The sequence below is a fragment of the Leguminivora glycinivorella genome, chromosome 7 (genome assembly GCF_023078275.1).
Source record: "Leguminivora glycinivorella isolate SPB_JAAS2020 chromosome 7, LegGlyc_1.1, whole genome shotgun sequence".
Lineage (NCBI taxonomy): Eukaryota > Metazoa > Arthropoda > Insecta > Lepidoptera > Tortricidae > Leguminivora > Leguminivora glycinivorella.
The window spans coordinates 11,306,775-11,332,692 of NC_062977.1; the positions used below are offsets into that span (position 1 = coordinate 11,306,775).

At 37.0% G+C, this 25,918-nt stretch overlaps 2 protein-coding genes across 2 annotated transcripts in view; one reads left to right on the forward strand and one right to left on the reverse strand.

Moving 5' to 3' along the window:
• Positions 1–2,536: 2,536 nt before the first annotated feature.
• On the reverse strand, positions 2,537–6,402 carry LOC125228040 (40S ribosomal protein S15Aa). Its single transcript, XM_048132486.1, has 3 exons — positions 6,279–6,402; positions 5,768–6,065; positions 2,537–2,657 (listed from the first exon to the last, which is right to left on the reverse strand). Exons 2-3 carry the CDS (start codon positions 6,061–6,063, stop codon positions 2,564–2,566), a joined length of 390 nt encoding a protein of 129 aa, XP_047988443.1. The 5' UTR covers positions 6,064–6,065; positions 6,279–6,402; the 3' UTR covers positions 2,537–2,563.
• Positions 6,403–6,661: 259 nt separating this feature from the next.
• LOC125227878 (protein sidekick) overlaps positions 6,662–25,918 on the forward strand; it is an 84,190-nt gene continuing 64,933 nt past the window's right edge. Inside the window, exon 1 of the mRNA XM_048132256.1 lies at positions 6,662–7,246. Within this exon, the coding sequence (XP_047988213.1) occupies positions 7,141–7,246 (106 nt within the window). The 5' untranslated portion in view covers positions 6,662–7,140. The remainder of the gene's footprint in view (positions 7,247–25,918) is intronic.

A 25,918-nucleotide genomic window follows, 5' to 3' on the forward strand; every position in this document is an offset into this window, starting at 1 on the left:
CAATTTTTTTACCCTCTTATAAGATCGATTATCAAATCCTTATAGTATTTTCTATCAGATATATAAAATCAGCCTTGAGAATTTAAGGAAAGTTAGTGATTTAAAAAAAACTCATAGCAAAAAAATAGCCGACGGGAGGAACTAGGTAATATGCAGAAATTAATAGTCGATACGAACTACATTATCCTAAGTTTCATCCTTGAAAAAATGAGGACGGTCTGGCGGCTCTGGACCCTTAGTCCATAACGGTCACTGAGATTATCCGCGGACGGACAGACAAAGAACACAGACATGGCAAAACTATAACAGCTGACTACGGAACCACAGTATAATAAAGAGTACCTACTATCGTACAGTATGGCCACTCCCGCTCCCCACTGAAAGTGCCGCCCACCCCCTCTCGGTTACCTCACAGTTACCGCCTGTCAAAAACACGAACAGTTGATCTGTCATATTTCACTCATACAAGCATAGTACGCGTTCACCTACACGAGCTAAGACTGTGTGCTAGGAATGCGCCTCTTTCAATATATTTTGATCTCCAGTGTCCCGAGGTGTGACGGAACCCTAAAAACGACGTGAGTCCATTGAGTACAAACCTGGAACCGCCTTGCACAAATATGTATCCTCGCAGCTTTCGTTCCATACCTGTAGACACTCGCCAAAAAACCGGCACGAATTCGCCGTTCGAAAGTCTGAAAAACGACGTAATGATATTTTTGAAAAAAGCACGGCTAGTAATTTTATTTTAAAACTAGCTAGTGGTAATGAAATGACCACTCGTTTTCGATTCTGTAAGTAGAATATAAATCGCTAGTAGTGGAGATATTATTGAACGAATTTTACGAAATCGAATGGCCGAGATTAAAAATCGGCCCCCTGGACTGACAAAGCCCATACAGAAAAGCGATGTATGGGCCTTTAGGCTTAAAACTAGATGGCGCTGTTCGCAGCCTGGAAGTGGTTGAAATTATGTTTTCCCCAAATATTTTTGCTTATTTTTAAGTTTTATAAGAACAAATGACATATTTCTTTATTTTAAAATAATGATATCACGTCAATACACAGTGTAGTCATGATAGTATTTTAATTGGTAGCGCTAAAAAATCGTTCGTATATAACTCAACTTTCAGACAAAAAAAAAATATGTAGCGCCATCTATTATTAAGTTATGACAACTTTTCATGTGACTTTCCAGGCCTAAAGGTTCCTTATAGCTCATAATAAGGAGGTGGACCCTTTAAACATGGAACGCCACATATTTATGGTGATCTTTATTAAAGTTTGATGTAATCATTCATCAACCAGTCACATAAATAACAATTTCTACAAGGACTTATTTGCCAAATATTTGGATTTTAAATGGGTTTGATATAATCATTCACCAACAATCACATTTAATAACGATTTCAACGCGAACATATTTGCCGAAAACAGTTGAAAATAATAAAATTTACAATTTAATTACATTTACCCAGTTTGCGGGGATAAACAGTGACATCTAACGAACAACTTGCACTACGGCATATAATTGATTTCCACGCCCTCTATCGTTGAGTTTCCTAAACATACCCTAAATACATCCGATTTACTATTTCCTATGACTGAAAACACCGTGGTTTTTGAGTCGGGGGTTAAAAAATTAAAAACAATATACTCTATGGGTCTAGTACCAACATATATTTATTTAAGTATCAAAACATTATTTACCTTCTAGCCATCTTTGTTCATCAATAGTTCAAAATAAAGAGACTCCACTACAGCAGCACAGGGTTGGTATGGGTAATGAGGGGCTACATCATTTAGTTGTGATTGATTCAGTTTGTTTTTAAAATAAAACTACCAGGTGAGTTAGTTTTGTTGGGCATTTTCCGCAAGTCTACAACTATTGTGCCTATTTTCGTGAATTTGACGAGGTAGCACTACTCTAGCCACCCCAGCTCCTCTACAAATCCTAGCAGTGTTTTCAGGTTGCGTACCTAGGTACTTGTTCCTATATACTTCTACCTGTTTACACTCCAGAATAAAGTGTTTGGTGGTCTCTTCCGCTTCCATGGTACCATGTACCAACCAAACCAAACTACCAGGTACATGTTTACTTACCATCCAGGTCTCATGTGATACGAGAATAAAATGTCTTGAATAAGAGTTTATAACACTCGAGTAGGTCATTCACGACTGCAGTTGCCTAAAAACAAAGTAGGTACTCATGAGGTTTCCACAATGTGCGACCAGGCAACATACATACAATACATAGTATTGAGTCAGCAGCTTGATTAAACTAAATGCCACTTACAGCAAGTAAACAAGATCCTGTAGCTATAGACAAAACTGTTGACCTCTGTAATACTAAATAAATTGTTGGTTGTCAATTGTCATCAAGACTGATTTTAAATTCAATTGACAACCAACTATGAGTTTTCTTTAGGTTAGAAACTGGAAATAAAACTCACTTTGCTGGATTATTTGTTGGGTTATTTTTAGCCCCTCTGCTTTCGTATAGATTAGCATGAGGATTAGTAAATAAAACAATTCATTACTTTTTCTTCTCTATAATGATAACTTAGAAAAAGAAGCCAAGGATCTTTCCTCCCAGATGTTTCCTTCTGGCCTCTTCATGATCCATGATGCCACCGCTTGTTGTGAGAACCAGGTATCTGTAAAGAAAAAGAAGAATGTTGAAACATTTCTCAATTACTATGCTACATATATTATACAACACAAGCTCTACTGAGTCAGTGATGTAATTTTTTTCATTCAAAAATGTATGAAACAGCACTCACAATGTTCACTATAAAGTGACATCAACTTGTACCATTTATTATTTATATAGCACAAACTATCAAATGACAACCAACAAGGACTATTGGTGATTCGCGGTAGTTGTGCCGATCTGATGGAACATACATAAAACAATTAAAACCAATGGTGGGCAAAGGATGACCATGTCCGGCCTGTGAAAGCATTTTATCTGGCCCTCCACCAGTCATTCAAAATAGTGTGCAATTTAGCCAGCAGTTTAATGAAGATGCATTCTTGGTGTAAACTTAAAAACTTGAAAAAACTTTACCCACCACTGGTTAAAACCATAAAATTCAGTGTTTCACAGTTGTCTAAAACTTAAATTTCTGAATTAAATCAATTACATCATAAATCAGCAGTTCTCGAAAATTTTGTACAAAAAATAAGGCAAAAGTTAAATTTGTTTCTTTTTATTCCTTTTCTATTACCAAGATTTATTTCATGAATTGAGATAAAAAAGTTTTATTTGGTCATTAAGGTTCTCTAGTATCTATAATTTCTTAATTATAACAATTATCCAGTATATATCTTCCAAAGTCGACTTACATGACTAAATGTTGGTAACAAAATAAGAGCAATTAAAACTTGCTGATGTGGCAATGTACAAACTATTTGAGAACTGCTGAAATCCATCTGGACAAAAAATAACTGACACCATTGTCATTAAAAAGCAGTATTTATGATGATAATGTTAAATAAAAGACAGAAAAGAGACACATAGAATTTGATTCACTAAAATACCAAGGCAGATCAAGAGACTACCATACGAAAGTAGACTGGAAGCACTGAAGTTGACTACACTCAAGGAAAGAAGAGATAGAGGTGATCTTATTGAAGTGTATAAAATCCTGAATGGACACTATGACCTCCAAGACTTCAAATCTGTACTCAAAAGAGACACCAATACCCGACTGAGAGGGCACCACTAAAAACTACAGAAACTCTGCATGTCAAACAACAACCCACATAGACACTTCTTTGCTAACAGAGTAGTCACGCCTTGGAACAAGCTACCAGAGGAAGTAGTCTCAGCACCCAACATCAACAGTTTTAAGAACAAATTAGACAAACATAATAATATGAGATAAACCTAGAAAAAGATACCAGGATACAGGCCATATCAGTTGTTTTTTTCAACTGCCTGCCTGAATTATATAAATAATAAATAATAATAATAATAAGCCCCCAGGGCAGCTTGTGGCAAGCTGAATGGGAAGTGGCGTCCCTTGGGTCCCATGCCCCCGAGAGTCGGTCAGGCCCCTCCCTCCGGCTTGCCTTCGCTGGCCGGCCGGAGTGAACACTGAGCAGGGGCCGCAGGACTCTCACCTCTGGCTTGCCTTAACCGGCCGTCCAGAGTGGGGTGCCAGAGCTATATGCTCGCAGGGTGGAAGTGAAATATGCATAAGACGCGAGTTGGCACAGTGGCTGTTTCGTACAGACTGGGTAGAAAGCGGCGCACACCTCTCCGCACCCTGAGCCGCTCACGAAATGTTGTCTCCTTGTCGCTCCGTGCGAGCGGCCGTTTTCGGGGACCCATATAGTGAGTTGGCGAGTCACCGCCTGCCTATTTTGTCATGTTTTATAACATATGAGCAAGGCAGGTGCCATAGTATTTCCGATAGTACCGGTTACCAATCCACCAGCAACTCAACCTAATAGCCCGGTTTCTTTTTGTACCGTTTTCTTACAATAGTTCTACATTAACCGGGGCTTGTCCTTGGGTGCATTACTATAGTGCAGACAGGGATAATCGCCGGTTAGTGTCACATTACTTTTTAAATTAAACTGTCTTAAAGGGCCTCTGCGCTGTTGGCTTCGGCCCCACGCACGCCTCCCAAAAGTCTGGGACCTCATGGTCCCGAGAACTGGAAAGGACATACAAATAATAATAATAATAATTATTGCATTTTCCAGAGCCGATTTAGTTTGCACTTTTTTATTGCCAAATAGTTACCTGCCAGATTGTGCCAGAACACAATAGTTTTTATTTATTAGATTTGTTAAGATAAACAATAATTCTAAAAAGTTGTGAGTATGTATTAATTCAACTATTATAATGAATAATTTATTAATTAAACCTACATTGCAAGCATAATAAGGGTGAATCTACTTTGCCAGCAGAATTTTGTATACTTCAACTAAATGTGATGAGAAAATTTTATTTGGATTTTGTTCAATTAATTTATATTTATTATATTAAAGACAGAAATGCAAGCTACGCAATACAACATTTTTTCAGGATTTGATATTTTATAACTTGGTTTCAAGCAGTGACCCAGTCTCTTCCACTGGATCACATTTTTTCAAAAATAAAAATGGTTCATTTTTTAATTTCTGCCTGACGTGGTATGTATTATAAGGATTTTTATTCACGATGAGCAGGTTAAAACTCACAAAAGTAGAACTAATAATAAATAAGAGCAATTCTTGCAAAAAGCAAGAAAAAGTTGTTCACCCATAAATGCATTTTAGCCTAGACCAGACCTGTCTCATTTCATAAGTTGACAATCTTTTGTTTTATGCCTGCACTAGTAGTACTAACACTAACACCCAAAAGGATAAGAAACGGATGAGTACAGTAAACATTGTGTGTGCCAGACTGATATATTTAAGGTTGTCAAAACCAAAATCCAGAATTAGGTACACTTTACTTTAAAGAAACTTTACTGAAAAAAACCTAGCATTTTAAAAAGTGATGATATCTTACGACCACATCATATTCATAATTACTATGAAATAAATATCTATCAATATTTTTTAATAAGAACAATATGCACTCATTAAATCTCTACCACTAGACCACAAGGCTAGAAAATAACCTATACATTGATGATGGTAAAGGAGTTATCAAACAAATGAGATGGGATATAGTTTATTACGTACCTACAAGACTCACAAGAAATTTGAAGCTGACTGCTTAGATATAATTAAGGTCAAATAAATTTAAACAGAAAATCAAACTTACCCGAACTGCCGGGACGGCAGGAGGTTAGTCCATCTCTCAATGTCATTAATCGGCACATCGAAGCGGGGTGAAATGACTCCACACTTGTTCAATCTTCCAGTTAGGTTTACCACGATCTTTCCCGCTCTGTGATCATCAACGATCTCGAACTCGCCGATGTAACCGTGCTTCATCATCACAGTCAAGAACTTGACGATAACTTTGGAGCAAGGCCGGATAAGCACTTGCCTTTTGCCGCGCTTTTCGGCATTGTGAATGGACTTCAGCGCATCACTCAATACGTTCATACGCACCATGGCTGTAAATAATAAGGATCAACCATATATTACATGAAAATCTTAGAAATCACTTCACAGACGCAAACGTCAAAACACGATTTGAGGTTATCTGATGAACATTAATGAAATAAAGGTTTCATGACTGAAATAACTAATCACACACGGAGCAGATAGATTACTTTCACGAAATATTCATAATTTTTAACCAAAATGCTGACAAAATTTCTGATTACCTAGGATTAAAACCCGCCTCGACTACTCGAAATGACAGGAAAGTGCAAAAGAATTTGAAATGTTTTTTTTTGTTAGAGTTGCCAGTATTCTTATAGAGGCGTTTTTCGAAGTTTTTAACAAAATAAGCGCCCTTCAGACATATAATAACATCACGCAACGTTGACTATTGTTTCTTTTGAAAATATACATGTGTATAATAATAAAAATGAATGAAATACGTATTAAGTAGGCTTCGATTAAAATTGATGCATTTTGAAAACAATGAGAATCATGATAGATTTTTTTCTAATGGTAACATTATAAAAAAAATCATTCATTCATTCATCAATCTCCCATTCACTTGAAGTTGCTCCGGGCCTAAGTAACCAACCACCATACTCGACTGACGCGTTTCGTTTGTCTCGATCGTGCGCGTCTTTCTTACATTGACTTCTTTCAAACTCTGGCGAAAATAAGTTTTGTTAGTTTCAAAGTTTATAAATACTTATTAATCAGTTACTTTATACTTTACTATGGAACTGGTACAAACTACACTTCGGATTTATTGTTTGAGTGGCGCCTAGGAGCAGTTCTATGCAATTATGACTAGTGTACAAAGTTGAGTGAACTTGTGAGTAATACAGTGTCCATTATGTTTAGAGCTGGGTTAAGTTAAATCCTACAGGTGTGCTGTAAGCATTGTTGTGGTACTCTAATCCTAGCAACCACTCCATGATGAAGTTATGTTGCGTTAAGTTTAATTATCGGTGTCTGAGGAAGTGTAACCAGAAAACAAGTAAACTTGATATATAGTATAACTGATAAACTTGTAGAAAAAGTGGTGTTTCGCTGACGAAAAAGAAACTGGACATTCTACATGTGATGGAAGAACTAGAACGGTTATTCAAAATGATTTCGTCGAAACTTTGGGGCGCCTTTGTGTTATGCTTCATCTCCATTCAATTGGCGTCTACAGCTGACAGTACAGGTAACTTAATACATAACAGTAATGCACGTTGAACTAAAAACTTTCAGGTAGACACTTTAAGTTGGTAACACATAGTCACTTCTTATAGAAATTAAACATTTGATCACATACAATATTGTGAGGTGACTTGGTAATGACATTATAGGCTAGTTTGCTATACTTAAAATAAAATATTTTATGCAATGCACGAAATAAAGCACCACATAATTAGAAGAAAAATATGGACAGTAGTTATGTTTAAGCATAATTCCTATTTAATTCCTTGTTAAAGAGAAAGATATAAAGTAAATGAATTGACCGTGATGTCACTCCTCAGTATTTCATAGTAATTCCATATTAGCAAATCGTTTTGGCAGTTCATAAAAAGAAGCTGATTTGACTAGTAGGAAACTAGCCTATTACTGTTGCCTGTTATTTTCAGGTACTAATTGCTTTCACTGGTGAAATATCTCACTGGTCTAAAATAAATTAAAATGCAATCTGTATAAACTCACCGTATAAATATTTGAATTAAATTATTTTCTTAGTTATCCCAATGTATGTCTATAAAGCAAATTGAATTAATATGTAGACTAGCTAAAATGTACATTTGTCAAATAGTTTATATCCATCCCTTATGTATTTAAATAATATGTTTAAAAACAAGATTTAGTAACATCTTTTCTGTTAATTCAGACTTATGGTTGACTGTGTATTTCTAATTTTCCTGTCATAGTCATACATAGGTAGAGCTCCATGTTGTGAAATTTTGAAAATTGTAGACTTAGCTGGACTCCAGTTTTGAAGAAGTAGCTTCTGAGCAAACAGACTGTGACAGATGAACACACAGACAAGCACCTGAGTGGGTTCCTCCTATGCTACAAGGGTTTCCTGTTGAAATACAGAACTTCAAAAAGTGCAAAATAATTATGTTTAATAGCATTACAGCCGAAAAGATAATCATTGATGCTAAAAGCTGATGGAAACACAGTCTCGCCCGGTCATGTCAATATGGAAGAGTGATAGAGACATACAATATTATCTAAAGAGTCCGAGTCCGTGTGGTGACGTTTTAAAAATTACACCACCCCCTTTCTTCCCGTGGGTGTCGTAGAAGTCGACTGTGGGTTAAATTGTGGTGTAGGCGAGAATCTGGCAACCTGTCACTGCAATGTCACAATTTCGATTTCCTTCAACCCCTTTTTGCCAAGTGTGGCACTGAAAGTTAGTAGTTCATGTGCTCTGCTTACCCCTTTATGGGATACAGGCGTGATTATATGTATCTGCCGTTTCCAATTTGTTTGAACCTATACTCAAATTACCCTATTACACAGTACAACATAAAGTTAAAAAACACAAATTTTCATATAAACATAATTTCAAAATAGTTAAGAACACCGAAATACCCAAGTCCCAAAACACACTAAATACAAAACGAACTTATCTTGATTGTGTACTACTCCCGCATCACCTAATCTCATAATAATTGAAACTTACTAATCCTAAAATACACCATTCTCGAAAATAAAACAGTCATAAAACACGCTAGTATCAAAACACCCTATTTTTTTCAAAGCTTGCTCCTAATTCTATTTACAATAAAGTCGGGTCAAAATTATATTAAACACTAGGACAGGGTATTTTGGGACTAGCTTGTTTTGAAACTATTGTATTTTGAAAATCGTGTGGAACATGAACCGTGTATTACGGGAATAGCTTGTTTGGGCCTTCTGCTTTTCTGACAGTAGGCAATCGTGATAATAGTATATAAATGGAGATAAGTTAGTTTTGAATTTAGACTTTTAGAGTGTTTTGCTGTTTTGGGATTTGGGTATTGTTAATTTATGTTTATATGAGAAAATGTGTTTTTGACTTTATGTTGTACTGTGTAATAAGGTAATTTGAGTTTAGGTTCAAATGAACCGGAAACCGCCTGCCAGGGGGCAGTTAGCAGGGAGTGAACAATGTAATTTTTAATGAGGAACAAATGGAACAATGTATCTGCCATAGGTACCGGCCACATCAGAGCGTCGCGTGTCTCGGGGCGCGCAACGGACGTCCGCGCCCCGAGACACGTGACGCTCTGGTGTGGCCGGTCACATAAATGCCATTCTATCATCTAACAATTATTTTTTGAGCCCAGATCTGAGTCTGCCACTAATCATTGAATTTCTTCTTCGTAATCTTTTCCTTTATTATATTGACGTGAAGCTAGCAAAAATGTCTCAAGACGATTGCCATAATAATAAAAAAAAGCTTCTGTATGTTTAATACTCAGTTTTACGCATGTGCCACATTTTTTGCTTTAACTTCACTTTAACACCAGCTTAAGTTATTTATTTTATTTATTTACAATTTATTGCGCCTAATACAAAAATGTATGTACAAATGGCAGGCTTAATGCCTAAAGGCATTCACTACCAGTCAACCATAAGGCTTAACAGAAAATCAAAATTGGAGCTAGAAAAGAAAAGTGAGAGATTTAGTTTTTAATAGAGATGGGCCGAATACGGACTTTGCCGAATACGAATATTCGGTTGAGCCCTATTTTAAATCCTGGCTTAGAGTTAAAAACGTTTCAATGATTGGTAATGGGTAAACATTTATCTTACCTAAGACTCTTAGTGTTCCTATAATTTAGTGCATAAGAAAATTTTGTTTTTTTTTTCTTAAGAAACTTTATTATTACTTTTTTACAAAATTATTGTATTTTATATTTTAACGCATTTTTAACTCCCTTTGGTAGTTCTTTAGAATGCTGAAATAGGATGTCATTATACGATGAATTACGAAACAACTTACGTTATTTATTTAGTTTGTTTATTCGGTAAATATTCGGCAATGTAACCGAACTATTCGGCCGAATACGAACATTGAAAAACTTGCCGAATTTGCCGAATACCGAATATTTGGCCCATCTCTAGTTTTTAACTATTTACAAACAACCGATTAACACAAACAAGTTTTATTAAAAGGAATCCATTCAGCCTGTTCAGCTCATTTCTTCATATCTCTTTAGTTATGGAAATCTTAGAACAAAACTCTTTTTTTGGTAAAAACGGAAACATAGGTATGTTTCAAAAACGTGGTTCGCTCAGCTAAGCCATCTCCAGTTCATTACTCGCTCTGGATGAAAACCGGGCTTGATAAAGCGGTCCGCGCGCCGCACCAGCATATGAGTGGAACAGCGTTATGTTCGAAAATAGCGATGTACCGCTCGCACTCAGCTTGCACTTCGGTCGGCGTGCGGTTTCCAATGTGAAGACCGAATAGAGAGAACTATTTTTTTACATACATACATACATACAATCACGCCTGTATCCCATAAAGGGGTAGGCAGAACACATAAAACTACTAAAGCTTCAGTGCCACTCTTGGCAAATAAGGGGTTGAAAGAAAACGAAACTGTGACATTGCAGTGACAGGTTGCCAGCCTCTCGCCTACGCCACAATTTAACCCATATCCCATAGTCGCCTTCTACGACACCCACGGGAAGAACGGGACTATTTTTTTATAAAATGAAAATAGTTCTATCTCAATAGCATTCAGTAGAAAGTATAGGTACATAAGGCACATACTATGCACTAAGAGAAAAAACAACCAGTTTTCATATTTGTTCAACAAGTTTTTTGGTAAAAATAGCGCCTACGTGCTCTTTGGTTCAAAGAACAAGTTAGATTTTGTTAAGTGTAGGTAACTAGTACATTCTACAAGTTACTTGTTTGAATCAACAATACAATTGAATCAACAAGTCAATTTTATAAAAGCAACATGACACATATTGTTTTAAACATATGTTTGGCTGATTCAATCAAATATCTTTTAACAAGTTTGACCTTGTTGTTCGAACAAATTCGACTTGTACCATCAATATTGTGATCTATTCCGTTTACTAAAATACTTTTGTTTCAAACGGATAAACCCGCAACAAGTCGAACTTGTTAAATTCACAATGCAAATTTCTCTCAGTGTGGGTACGTCTAAATACCAAATATTATGTACGCAGGCAAATAAATTCCAATATAAAATAGACTGAATTAAAAAATGCACCGTTTTCAATTCGGTCAGGCTAGTCCGGAGTCGACGTAAACTAGACAGACAAAAAGAGCCACAGTGACATACCTATTTAAATATATGTATATGTATGTATACGTATAGATTACCTCTCGCTATCCGACTATTATTGAATTTAAGTAAGTAATTTATTTATTGTAAGCTGTGTACATAAAGGTGTTCAACATTTAAAAAAAATGTATCAACATTTGCTCGTTACGAGCGTACAATATAGAATCTTAAAAAATAAATAACTATATGCATACATTGTGACGTCTTAGAATCTAATACATCTCACTCTCTGCTTTTATCACTTCGAAAAATTCTTTTAGGCTATAAATATCCATAAGAAACTGTTTCAACTTAAATTTAAATTTCTTACCATCTAACATTTTAATATAATTAGGCAAGGCATTAAATACTCTAATAGAAGTAAAGAAGTAATGATCCTTGATAGATCTTCTTCGAGTCACTTATTATTTACACCCTGTTATAGGTTTAGTAGACGTTTGATGCCAGTAAATTATTTTTCGAATCTTATTGTTCCCAAGTGACGTATTACTATTTTCATCACACCCGCACTTTAAATGTGCTATTGCACGCAGGCGGACCGTGAGTTATAGAAAAATCGTTCTCCCAAGGGAATAATGAAATTTCTTGTACCGTACTTTACTTTTTTACATCTATTTACATATTTTTTACATTGCGAGTGTGATGAAAACCATTGTGTGTAACTCGGGGAGTATGAATATTACTAACTCGAGTCTTTAAATCGCTCGTTTAAGACTCCTTATTCCTTAGAGCGCTCATCAATTTCACGAAACGGCCATCGATAGATGGCGTTGGCGCTCGGTACGTGAGCACCGGCAACTCAACGCGCGTTTCAACGCAGACACGAATAATCTTGATAGTTTTGAATTAAATTGCTAATAACATAATTTTCAATTTTATATGGGGACTCTTTATTTAATTTCATATTCATGGTATGGTAGTAGTAAATAAGGTATATGAATGTAGTAAAAGTATAGTATTAGTCTACATATACATATATAAATTCAGGTTTCCTAATTTATTGATTCAACAACCAACACCGCTGAGCCGAAACTACGAAAGCTAGAAAGTCGAAATTTGTATAGATTGCATTAACACAATTTCGAAGAGATAAGAATCGATTATGAAAATTTACACCCCTAGTAGAGGGAAAAAGGGAGTGAAAGTTTGTAGCAATCAATTTGTTTTCTTTTTTATTAGGAAAATTTTAGTTAGGAACTTGAAATTAGAGAATAGTTTAATAGTGGTTTCTGTTTTTTAGGGTTCCGTAGTCAACTAGGAACCCCTATAGTTTCGCCATGTCTGTCTGTCCGTCCGTCCGTCCGCGGATAATCTCAGTAACCGTAAGCACTAGAAAGCTGAAATTTAGTAACAATATGTATATCAATCACGCCAACAAAGTGCAAAAATAAAAAATGGAAAAAAATGTTTTATTAGGGTACCCCTCCTACATGTAAAGTGGGGCTGATTTTTTTTTCATTTCAACCCCAACGTGTGATATATTGTTGGATAGGTATTTAAAAATGAATAAGGGTTTACTAAGATCGTTTTTTGATAATATTAATATTTTTATATTAAAGGAAAAAATGGAAAAATTTACGCTTCCGGCGGGACTTGAACCCGCACCCTTTTTTTGCAATCCGTGCAATGCTCTTACCAATTGAGCTACGGAAGCCACGCCGGACTTCGCAAATCTTTCCATGCCTATCCTTTTGTAACAACAACAAGATGTAATAGTCTGTCGGTAGATGGCGCTAGACGTCACCCCAAGACGTGTGTACAAAAGGATAGGCATGGAAAGATTTGCGAAGTCCGGCGTGGCTTCCGTAGCTCAATTGGTAAGAGCATTGCACGGATTGCAAAAATGGTGCGGGTTCAAGTCCCGCCGGAAGCGTACATTTTTCCATTTTTTCCTTTAATATAAAAATGTTTAGAATCGTTAGCAGACGTTTCTGCTTAATAAAAATTAATATTAATATTTTCGGAAATGATCACAGTTATAGTGACTTTCATATTTTTATAAGAACAGCATGCACTTACGTCCAGAACAGTGACATTTGGTGCATTGGAACTGCTCATGATGTGTCACTTTTTAACCGTCGCCTCAAATCTGAGAGATTTGAGGCGAGGTTCTCAATTCGTCTGTATGTTTATTTTTTTTTCATTTTTTTATGTTTGTTCCTCGATATCTCCGTTGTTACTGGACCGATTAAAAAAAAATTATTGAATGTACATGAATACAGATTGGTCCCATTTTTCTCAGAACCCAGTTCTGATGATGGGATCCTGGAGTAATCGAGGGAACTCCTCGAATCTGAAAGGCATACGTATGGTGATTTTTGTGTTTTTAAAGGAACAGCATGCATTTAGGTACGGAACAGTGACATTTGGTGCAGTGGAACTGCTGATGATGGCCAGAACGGAACTTCTCAAATCTGAACGGCACGCTTATAGTGACTTTGGTATTTTTATAAGAACAGCATGCACTTTCGTCCAGAACAGTGACATTTGGTGCATTGGAACTGCTCATGATGTGTCACTTTTTAACCGTCGCCTCAAATCTGAGAGATTTGAGGCGAGGTTCTCAATTCGTCTGTATGTTTATTTTTTTTTCATTTTTTTATGTTTGTTCCTCGATATCTCCGTTGTTACTGGACCGATTAAAAAAAAATATTGAATGTACATGAATACAGATTGGTCCCATTTTTCTCAGAACCCAGTTCTGATGATGGGATCCTGGAGTAATCGAGGGAACTCCTCGAATCTGAAAGGCATACGTATGGTGATTTTTGTGTTTTTATAGGAACAGCATGCATTTAGGTACGGAACAGTGACATTTGGTGCAGTGGAACTGCTGATGATGGCCAGAACGGAACTTCTCAAATCTAAACGGCACGCTTATAGTGACTTTGGTATTTTTATAAGAACAGCATGCACTTTCGTCCAGAACAGTGACATTTGGTGCAGTGGAACTGCTGATGATGGTCAGAACCGATCTTCTCAAATCTGAACGGAACACTTATAGTGACTTTGGTATTCTTATAAGAACATCATGCACTTACGTCCAGTCCAGAACAGTGATATTTGGTGCAGTGGAACTGCTGATGATGGTCAGAACACTTAGAACCAAACTCCTCAAATCTGAACGGCACGCTTATAGTGACTTTGGTATTTATATAAGAACAGCATGCACTTACGTCCAGAACAGTGACATTTGGTGCAGTGGAACTGCTGATGATGGTCAGAACCGAACTCCTCAAATCTGAACGGCACACTCATAGTGACTTTGGTATTTTTGTAAGAAAAGCATGCATTTAAGTTCAGAACAGTGACATTTATTTAGTTATGTTTGTTAAGCATACTGAGTTTTCAAGTCAAAGTTTGTCAAGCTTCGATTTCTTATAATCGGATTCATGAGGAATTGAGAAACTCCTCAAACCTTAGCGTTATACGTATATTGATTTGTGTTGCCATCAAATAATTAAAGCATTAAAAGCAGTTTTAAAAAATACCTACACATTTCTACATAATCCAACATTCGCAAGTAGCTTTCACCAGAACCCGAAAGGCGGCGGTTTTTTTTTCTTAAAAAATATTAAACGTTTTTTTATGGGATAGGAGGCAAACGAGCAGATAGTCTGCCTGATGGTAAGCGATCACTGCCGCCCATGGACACCAGAAGCACCAGAAGTGTTGGAGGTGCGTTGCCGGCCTTTAAGATGGATGTACACTCTTTTCTTGAAGGTTTGAAGGTCGCATTGGTCCGGAAATACCGCTGGCGACAATTCATTCCACAGTTTAACTGTGGATGACGTGACCAAATTTGCAAAATATTGCGTCTTAGAAACATTTTAAAGGGTGAAAATCAAAATATGTACATGTTCGTTCTAAAAGTAGCTGATCAAACATCGTCGGTTTGGAAAGTCTGCGGTAAAATTTTTGCTCATTACTATACATATTCGATTTAGAGGGTTTTGAGATTTAGGAAATAAAACAACGCTTCATTAGATTTAATTTAATAGCATTATGTAATTATAATGTCAATGTAAGTGCAAGCAGTCTTATTTACAACAAACTTACAAGCGGAAAGAAATATATGCAGAAAGAAAAAAAGAAGCTGTCAATACTGAATCCCCTAGGGTGGCTATGTATGAATAGCACAGAAAAGTATTAAAATAAAATAAAAACCGGCCAAAAGCGTGTCGGGCCACGCTCAGTGTAGGGTTCCGTAGTTTTCCGTATTTTTCTCAAAAACTAACCTATAAAGTTCAAAACAAGTTTCAAAGAAAGTCTTTGTAAAGTTCTACTTTTGTGATTTTTTTCATATTTTTAAACATATGGTTTAAAAGTTATAGGGGGGGGGGGGGCACTTTTTTCCTTTAGGAGCGATTATTTCCGAAAATATGAAAATTATCAAAAATCGAAGTTAGTAAAACCTAATTCATTTTTAAATACCTATCTAACTATCATACGTTGGGGTTGAAATGAAAAAAAAATCTGCCCCCTCTTTACATGTAGGGGTACCCTAATAAAACATTTTTTCCATTTATTATTATTAACGACCTTCCACATATTTATAATGAGCCCAAACATGATGGGGTTATGATGAGGAGAATAGCAGTTCTGTTGACCACCTCCTGACTCCATTATGAGAACTTGGACCTCGTCTAGTTCGATGGTGCTCGTCAGCCCAAATCTAATGAGCCCGAACATGATGGGGTTATGATGAGGAGAATAGCAGTTCTGTTGGCCACCTCCTGACTCCATCATGAGACCCTGGACCTCATCTAGTTCGATGGTGCTCGTCAGCCCAAATCTAATGAGCCCAAACATGATGGGGTTATGATGAGGAGAATAGCAGTTCTGTTGACCACCTCCTGACTCCATCATAAGACCTTGGACCTCATCTAGTTCGATGGTGCTCGTCAGCCCAAATGTAATGAGTCCAAACATGATGGGGTTATGATGAGGAGAATAGCTGTTCTGTTGACCACCTCTGACTCCATCATGAGACCTTGGACCTCATCTAGTTCGATGGTGCTCGTCAGCCTTAATCTAATGAGCCCGAACATGATGGGGTTATGATGAGGAGAATAGCAGTTCTGTTGGCCACCTCCTGACCCCGTCATGAGACCTTGGACCTCATCTAGTTCGATGGTGCTCGTCAGCCCAAATCTAATGAGCCCAAACATGATGGGGTTATGATGAGGAGAATAGCAGTTCTGTTGACCACCTCCTGACTCCATCATGAGACCTTGGACCTCATCTAGATCGATGGTGCTCATCAGCCCAAATCTAATGAGCCCAAACATGGTGGAGTTATGATAAGTAGAATAGCAGTTCTGTTGAACATCTCCTGCCTGACTCCATCATCATGAGAACCAGAACCTCATCCTGGTCCCAAAATATAATAATAATTAAAACTCTCAACAAACTTCACGTATAACTTAAAATCCAAAATCATATGAAAAGCATGTCGAATGCTAAAATTGCATAAGGTGTAAAAAGGATCAAGATTTGTTTAGTCGCAGTTTACGGCACTTCTCGGAACTATCGAGCTGCTTACGAAAGCTAGGTGCGCCGGACGATCAAACGCAGGTCCGTTGTCTTCGAGCGCTCGGCGCAGACTGAGCGGGCTCGCGTTAGCACAGTGTCTTTTATTCGAATTTTAGGTGTTTTAAAAACATATCTATCGACAGAAAAGTATGTCTTATATGTATGATTTTTTTGTTATAGGTCAATAAGAAGTTCTAGTTTAGGATAATATTATTTAAGAGTTACAAAAAATGCAGGAATCGCAGGAAAAATACATAATGTAAACCTCTTTTTATCGAAAAAATGGGGAGGATACGGAAGGTTATTTATCCACCATTTCAAGTAAATCTTAAAATGTCAAAGTATTAGCTAACTCGTACAGGATATAACAAATAGGATTGTGATCATTATTTACCCCAAATAACATTTTTAACAGCACAATCACGATTCTAAACGAGCTATCCCACTACGAAATTTGAAAACGTCTTCCGAAAAAACTGATTTTTCGGAAGTATAAAAAGACATATTTTAAAGTAGTACCAATTGACTTTCTAGCTTAAGATATGTACTTTTAGGAACATTATCATTTTTTTAATAATCATTTATAGTTTCTTTATAATTTTGAATGAAAAAGGTTCCATTTTGCAAAAAACGCTCGTCTTTAGGAGTAAGGCCTCTTAAAACTACTCGCAAAGCCCTTTAATTTTATACCACACACGGTATGATTAAGCGCTCGGTTGCGATTTCACTATTTTTCACATGAAAGCCCAGAGATGAGATCCCAGTATTACAAAATCCCTAAAATTGATGAAATTGTCGCTTTAAAGTTTACGATCCTTATTAAGCAACGGACATCAAATGACATCACGATATCGTTCATCTCGTCGCTCTTTAATTATTAAACATCTCGGACATCTTGGTCGAGTTGGTCGACCAACGAACGGTGTCAGCGCTCGCTCTGTCCCATCAGCTTTATTACATTTATTTATACATGTTTACCGTTTTACAAGTTGCAAGCAGTAAATTATACAATATAAAGAAAATGGTTTTCAGCAAGTTTAGCAAGCTCGTCGTGTGTGTGAAGGCTTTTATTTTTATATGATTAAATTGATTAAGTATCATTTTATTTTAAGACAGAAACCTAACATATATATTAAAGTTGTAATTTGTACCTTATTTTATTGATTATATATTTATATATTAGCTTTGTAGAAACTATAAGTAACTATGGAGTATAGGTACAGTTAATACAGCATACTGAAAACTCCCAAAGCTAATATGTCTATTTGAAAATAAATAATCCACATAAAGTTATAATGCCATCAACCGGATTATGACATATTGTGCCACTTGAGGGGTTGTAAATAATATAAGCGGATATTTGGACTCGTTTGATTTAAACAACACCATGTTCAACACTTGAGTCTTCGAGGACGCAGGTCTGCTCCGAATAGGAGGGTTTTTACAGAAATGCATTCAGGAGCACGCACAGGAAAGTGCCTAAGTACCTTGGCACCTAAAACGTATGTAACACTAGGTAAGTATAGATGCATTACAGTACGTCGGGTCCTAAAACCGTATGCCTACTTGTCTAGGCGTACTAAGATTTTCAAGATACATTATTATAGGTAGCTATTAAAATCACTTCCTACTAATATTTATTTGTTATGCTGTGGTGTTTCAAAAACAAGTAAAATTTTATAAATAACACAATAAAAAAAAAACATTTATATCAAAATACTTAATAATTAAGTACTTACAAATAAAAATAATAGCCCTCTAGCTCCTGTACGTTCGGTAGTATCCACGGGTGCCCATTCAAAATGATTTCATTAATTCCTTATGCGTAAACAAGGAACTTGTTTTTTTTTTTTCGATTTCCAAAAAAATCGAAATAATTTATTCGAAATAGGTATATACATACAACAGTAGGGTCTTATATTTATTACAATAATGACATTAATACGTATCAGTCTTGTGGCATGTGACATACCTACAAACTCTTTAATTTACCGATTTAAAAAGTCCTTGAGCTAAGTTTTGTACGTAGCGCTAATTACATTAAAATCAATAAAATTGTAAGGAGAACCGGCGGTTGTTTAATTATAAATGCGATATTAAAATAAAACATATTCCTGTAAATGTGAATAAACACTACGTAAACAGAGACTCGTTCCTCAAAGTTTCACAGTTACATATCCCTACATTGTGGTTTCGCCATAAGCTGTGAGAAACTTTGCCTTCTTCCAGTCGCGCAGTAAGTAGGCGACTAGCGGCGGTAAACATCATCATAAAGAAGCCTCGGAAGAAGGCTGCAGGAGCTCTCCTGTATAGGGTTATTAATATTAAAACATGTTGCGGCTCGAGTAAATACCGGCAATGAAGAACACGGCATCGCGACGCAGTTCAATGGCTTTGGTCCTAGTTTACTACTGTTGGGTCCCTGATAAAGATAATTTGGAGACTTATGTCAGTACCCCCGTGTAAAGGGGCCGATTTTTGAGTCTCACTGTCACTAAAATATCGGTTGAAAACGGTGAATTGCGGTGAATTTTCAGTGACAATTTTCTGAATTCGAACGCCGTGAGATTCAAAAATCGGCCCCCAGGTCAATGTATCGTAATAACTGCGTAAGATGATAGTATTGATAGTGCATTTGACCTTTGGCCGCTTTCACGATAACGACATGTTCAATAACACTTACTTCATGTGTATGTGATGTTATGAATAATTATGTGCATGTGTTCCAGTTAATATATTAACACATATTAAAATAAAACAAAGCATCGTAGATATGCCGCGCTCATGTTTAATAAGTACATTAGTATTATTTTCTTGTAGTCACAAGTTTACATTTGTAAAAGTAGGTCGTAAATAGTTATTTGTTTTACAAGGGGCCAAAGTTGTTGTTTAACTGCCAATATTGATACCAGGCACGAAAGTTAAACAAACTTTGCCCCCGACCCGAGTGAAACACAACATTTTTCACCACATCCACACGAACAAAATACTGACTATAAAACGTCAAACTAAATCAAATCTATGAATTTATTATATTTAATTCAAAATCATCATTTATAGGTAAATTCTACCAGCCAGCTCAAGAGAGACATCGAGTTAAAATTTGTTTGAAATAACTTTGCACGCTTGTGGATAAAATGCAATTTTCTAGTAGCAAAGTAAGCCTTTACCCGTTGGTGTGGTGAAAACATATATTTACAGTCCACGCCTGTCTATCTTTGTATTTTCCCTTCCAGGTAAGTCGTGTAACTCATGTAACTATGCCTAATTGCCTACGAAGATTGTTGATTCTGCACGTGCCCTACGTATGTAATACACTGTGCCCAAGTAAAAAATGCAAAAACGAATCAAGAAGGGTTTTGAATATCCCATCGCTGAAAATTATGGGAAAAATCCTACATTCCTAATGTTCTGATTTTCCTGTTGTCGCTATACAATACCTAATAACTAGTTGATGTCATGCGCCTCTGACATCGTAAGATATGCTGGTGGCAGGTCCCCAAAGGCTATGTGACGTTCTGGGCGCCTGCAACCCTCGCGACCCTTTTTAATTATTCATCCGGCCCAACCAGATCGTGATTGTGTAGATCCCTGCCAACACACGTGCCTGGATTTACGAATAAATCAATTCCGCCTAACGAAATTAGCTAAGACCTTTACAAATTATTAAAATAGCATGGTTTATTTTTAGAAGCTGTGACCATGTTAAAACGTTGTTACCTATTAAGAGTGGCAACACTGAAAACTGGCCTGCACAGATTATGAGGAATAGTGATAGTAGCGAGCTTTACGAGACCTATTTTTACCTATCGAGTAACTATATCTGCTACGATGAATAATATTTCGGTAGCTATAAACTTAAAACTTTGTGACATAATGTGTCTCAACCTCGTAAGTATCCCGAAATTCCTTACATCTTTATGTATATCTTGAACGAAATCATTAAAATGTAACATTTCCTTATCTTTAAAGTTTCTGGTAAAGTAGTAATAAAATCCGCCGAAAACCGCTTGCTCGGGTGAGTCGGGTGTTTCCAAAAATTTACGACTGCTTTAGCGCAAAGCGAATACCAAGGACGCGTAAGTACGTTATCGACTATAAATTATACACGCCTTTTGAACAGTCAACTTCTCCCTGTATTTCGCTTTTCCCGCGCGTTCGCAGTTCATACCGCTCAAAAACAACTGTAATTAATTAGCTTCAGTTACTTAGTTAATAACTTCAACATATTGTGCAACGTTGTTGCTGTAGGATTTAAGCTCTCGTGATCCATTAAAACACGCAATGACGTTACTTTAGTGGCAACCACCCTTAATAGCAACGTGAATGGTATAAAGCAAAATTTATTTAGAAACTAAAACATGATACAATCACGCATTGAGTCTTGAGAGGATTTCCTTGTTCCCAAATTTCCCAATTGTGAAATTTATGAAATCTTTTGCACCAGTACGTGGTTTTGTTACATCTACATACTTACGCGAATAAAATAGTTATTTGTTTTACAAGGGGGCAGAGTAGTTGTTTAACCGCACGTGCCAATATTGATACCCGAGCATAGCGAGTGGTTCAAAAAGTGGAATCTTGAGCGTTGCGATGGTTTCAAGGCACGAAGGTTAAACAAACTTTGCCACCGAGTGAAACACAACATTTTTCACCACACCAACACGAACAAAATACTGCCTATAAAATATAAAACTAAATCTAATCTATCAATTAATTCTAACAGCCAGCTTAAGATATCAAGTTAAAATTTGTATGAAATTACTTTGCACTCTTGTGGATAAAATGCAATTTTGCTATCTGTTTTCGAATAGCAAAATAAACCTTTAACAGTTGGTGTGGTGAAAATATACTTAAACTTGTCTCTAATATTATGAGCCAAAAAAAGGGTGTTAAGATATTTTTGTTATTTAAGTGTAGATATTTTTGTAACTGAACGCGGCTGTACAAAACCACTTCCAACTAACACTAACTACCCCCCATTAAAAATGACATATTCACGGCATGTGTCCTGCCGGAGTCCTGGGCCGGGCAACTGACACGGACAACACAGGATCGATTATTTTCTATTTTTACTCATTCGTGCCGTGCACCTCTGCAATAGCCCGAACGGAATGAGTCTTCGTTAAACTAACAAAGGACGCCCGATGGTCATCAATTCATCATCGAGCCCTGAAAGGATTTTTATGTTTTTGCAACGGACTAGCGATATTTTTTAATGTATCACAATTTAGGCGATCATTTGTTGTTGATTAAAGGACCTACAATAATTTACTCGCAATAAGTATTTTTTCCTAAAAAAGCAGTTAAAAATTATCATTACGTTCGTTATTTCATTTAATAGGCTTCAAAGACCACGTTTTAGAATGTAACTCAAGTAAACTGCAAAAAACATACAAAATTTAAGGCGGTTAGCCGTTAAAATCCTTAGTACCTGGGCGACCGAGCTTCGCTCGGTTCTATTTTAGACCCCCGACCAGGGGCGGCTCACTCCGCGATTCTATCGCCGCGCTACAAGTACATGCCGGCGGCCGCGAGTTCGCGGCCTAATCAGGGGTGGCGCGCGTGCTCACGGAACGCACGTTCGCACTTTGTAATGTTGCTTTACGTCGCGAGTTTTTTTTAAGGTTCATATGCGATGTCCGCGTGTGGAATGGCTAATATTACTTAGTTAAATAGATATCATGAATAAAATAAATACTATAGGACATTTTTAAACAGGTCTACTACTGATTAACTCCCCCAAAAAGATTCAATAAGGCTTGTGATGTTGGAACTCAAACAAAAATATATAAATACTATATATATACCTAGAAAGTAACCAAGACTTGAATATAATAGAATAACATTTTATCTGAGTATTAATGCGTTTTAGTCCATAGGCAACCCTATCGCCGGGCGCCGCGCACGTGCGGCTCATTTCTTTGTAAGAGTTTTGTAGGCATTTAAAAAGGCGGCATGTCGTGAACATCAAAGCAGTGGGCCTTCTGTACTTGTACTATTATATATTCTGTGCCCCGACGCAAAAACGACGGGGTGTTATAAGTTTTACGTGTATGTCTGTCTGTCTGTCTGTCTGTCTGTCTGTGTGTGTGTCTGTCTGTGGCATCGTAGCTCCCGAACGGATGAACCGATTTAGATTTAGTTTTTTTTTTCTGAAAGCTGAGTTAGTCGGGAGTGTTCTTAGCCATGTTTTATTAAAATCGGTCTACTATGTCGCAGTCGGGGGTTTTTTTTCAAAATTTTAATTTTTATTGTATCACATCTTAAAATAAAAAAAAAAATTTTGAAAAAACCCCCGACTGCGACATAGTACACCGATTTTCCTGAAACATGGCTAAGAACACTCCCGACTAAGTAACTCAGTTTTCAGACAAAAAAAACTAAAACTAAATCGGTTCATCCGTTCGGGAGCTACGATGCCACAGACAGACACACACAGACAGACAGACACACACACAGACAGACACGTCAAACTTATAACACCCCGTCGTTTTTGCGTAGGGGGTTAAAAAGCTTATACAAAAAAATTAACTTTATTTCTGGCTGGGATTCGAAACCCTGATACCTGCGGTGTGCTACGTGCCGTCGATGCGCGGACGACGAAATTAGCGACAAAATATTTTGCCTTTACTAACGCATGAAAATTCGTGTTTTCCGGGACCGGGATTTTTTCACCCCCGAAAACCCCCACATAACAAATTTCAACGAAATCGTTACAGCGGTTTCCGAGATCGTCGGTATATATATAAATACAAGAATTGCTCGTTTAAAGGTATAAGATAGAGTAGTACAAATTTTCTAACACCAGGGGCGGCTCACTCCGTGATTCTATCGCCGCGCTACAAGTACATCCTGGCCGTCGCGAGTTCGCGGCCTACTCAGGGGTGGCGCGCGTTCTCACGGAATGCACGTTAGCACTTTCTATTGTTACTTTACGTCGTCAGGTTTTTTAAGCGATGTCCGCGTGTGGAATGGCTAATAATACTTACTTAAATAGACATATATTAAATAAGATAGACCATACCAAACCATAAGACATTCTTACACAGATCTACTTCCCACGGAAAAGTTCAATAAGGCTTGTGATGTTGGAACTTGAACAAAAATATATAAAGACAGTATAATTATATAACTAGAAAATACCCAAGACTTGAATATAATAGTATAACATTTTATGTGAGTATTAATTCGTTTGGATCCATTGGTAACCCTATCACCGGACGCCGCGCACGTGCGGCTCGTTTCTTTGTAAGAACTTTGTAGGTATTTAAAAAGGCGGCATTTCGTGAACATCAAAGCAGTGGGCCTTCTGTACTTGTACTTATTATATATTTTGTGCTAACACCTTGTGTCGTATGTAACCTGTTCCTTTGAATTTTATAACATAAAAACCTAAAGGGCTCTTAAAACGTAAAGCACCATAAAACTCACCACCCTTTTTTAGTTGAATTTGTAGCCGCACAACTTGACAACTGTTCCGCTAGCCTTGCTCCTTTTTAAGAAACCCTAAAAGGCCCAAATCTGGCCGGCAACCCACACTACCTAGGACTCTACCGTTGTCTATGTAGAGCAATGTTACTATCAAGTATGTATGCATTAAATCCTAGAACGACGAATTCTCCACGTCAATTAATAACGCTTGCTTGCGACTAATAGTCGCAACTTCACTTTGCAAGTAAAGTAAAGCAAAGCCAGTGACGTCCCAAAGGACATGCATACCAATTACGCATATGATCACTTTTGGTTTAAGCATTTGCGATTCCGTAAAACATCACGGTTCAGGTCACGTCTCTACAGACTTTTTTCCGTTTATCAATTCATAATTAAAACATTTGGTTGAATAAAAAAGTTGTCCGAGAACATCCGGACTGGCTAATTTTATGCCTAATTTTATTCAACACCGCATGCATTTTACGTAGGCAGGGACACTCTTTAAATTGTCTCCGACTGTTTTCTTCAATATAAGTTTTTACTTTTTATTAACCCCCGACACAAAAACGACGGGGTGTTATATGTTTGAAACCTTAAAGACCATACGATTCGTTTTAAGTACTTACGTACCTACGTGTATGTATGGACTGTTCCCCCTAAAACTCATAGATGTTGGATCAAATCATACCTAATCATTATCATCATCCCACGCAGAAGATTTTGTCTAAGAAGGAGGAGCTAAATATTTACTATGACGTTGCACTATCTATGTAGGTAGTAGGTATGTACCATATACCTACGTACCATAAACCCGCCTTCAAACGATTTCGCAAGGCAAGTGATAAGACTATACTGTAATTTTATTCTGCCTTTTTTGGGGGCGTCCATTAATCGCGTCATACTACATAGGGGGGGGCAGGGGGTCATGAAAAAATCACCAAATATCACCATGGGGGGGGTTGGGGGGTTAGGAACATATCACGTGTATTTTTTTTAGGGGGGGTTACACTAACGTAAAGAAAAAAAAAAAACATTTCTGAGCTATTTTTATATCAACTTTTACAGTCAGAACTTGCGTTGTGCAGTGCAAAGAGAACAGAATAGAATATAATATAATTTATTGGTGAACACAGTCAAGATTAATTACACATTTTACAATACAAACAGAAAGGAATGAAGTGCCACGAAATGGCCTCATCTCACCGTGTTGCTGGTGACTTCCAGCGCTGATCTTCCGATGAGACCATCAAGTGAGAAAAAAAGAGCTGTGTGCAGTCGGTTATTTTTAATTCTCAAAGATTTTTTTAGTTTGCCCTCATCACGTGTATACGGACAGTCGGTTATAGACGGTCAAAAAATCAGTCCCCACTTTACATGTAGGGGGGGTACCCTAACAAAACATTTTTTTCCACTTTTTCTTTTACCAAGAGTGTTTTATTTTTGCTTATTTGCCAAGAGTGGCCCTGAAGCTTTAGTAGTTTCATGTGCTCTGCCTACCCCTTTATGGGATACAGGCGTGATTGTATGTATGTATGTATGTACGTATAAGGGCCATTTTCTTCAATGTTGTTCACCTCACTTTTTTTGTAACATGGGTA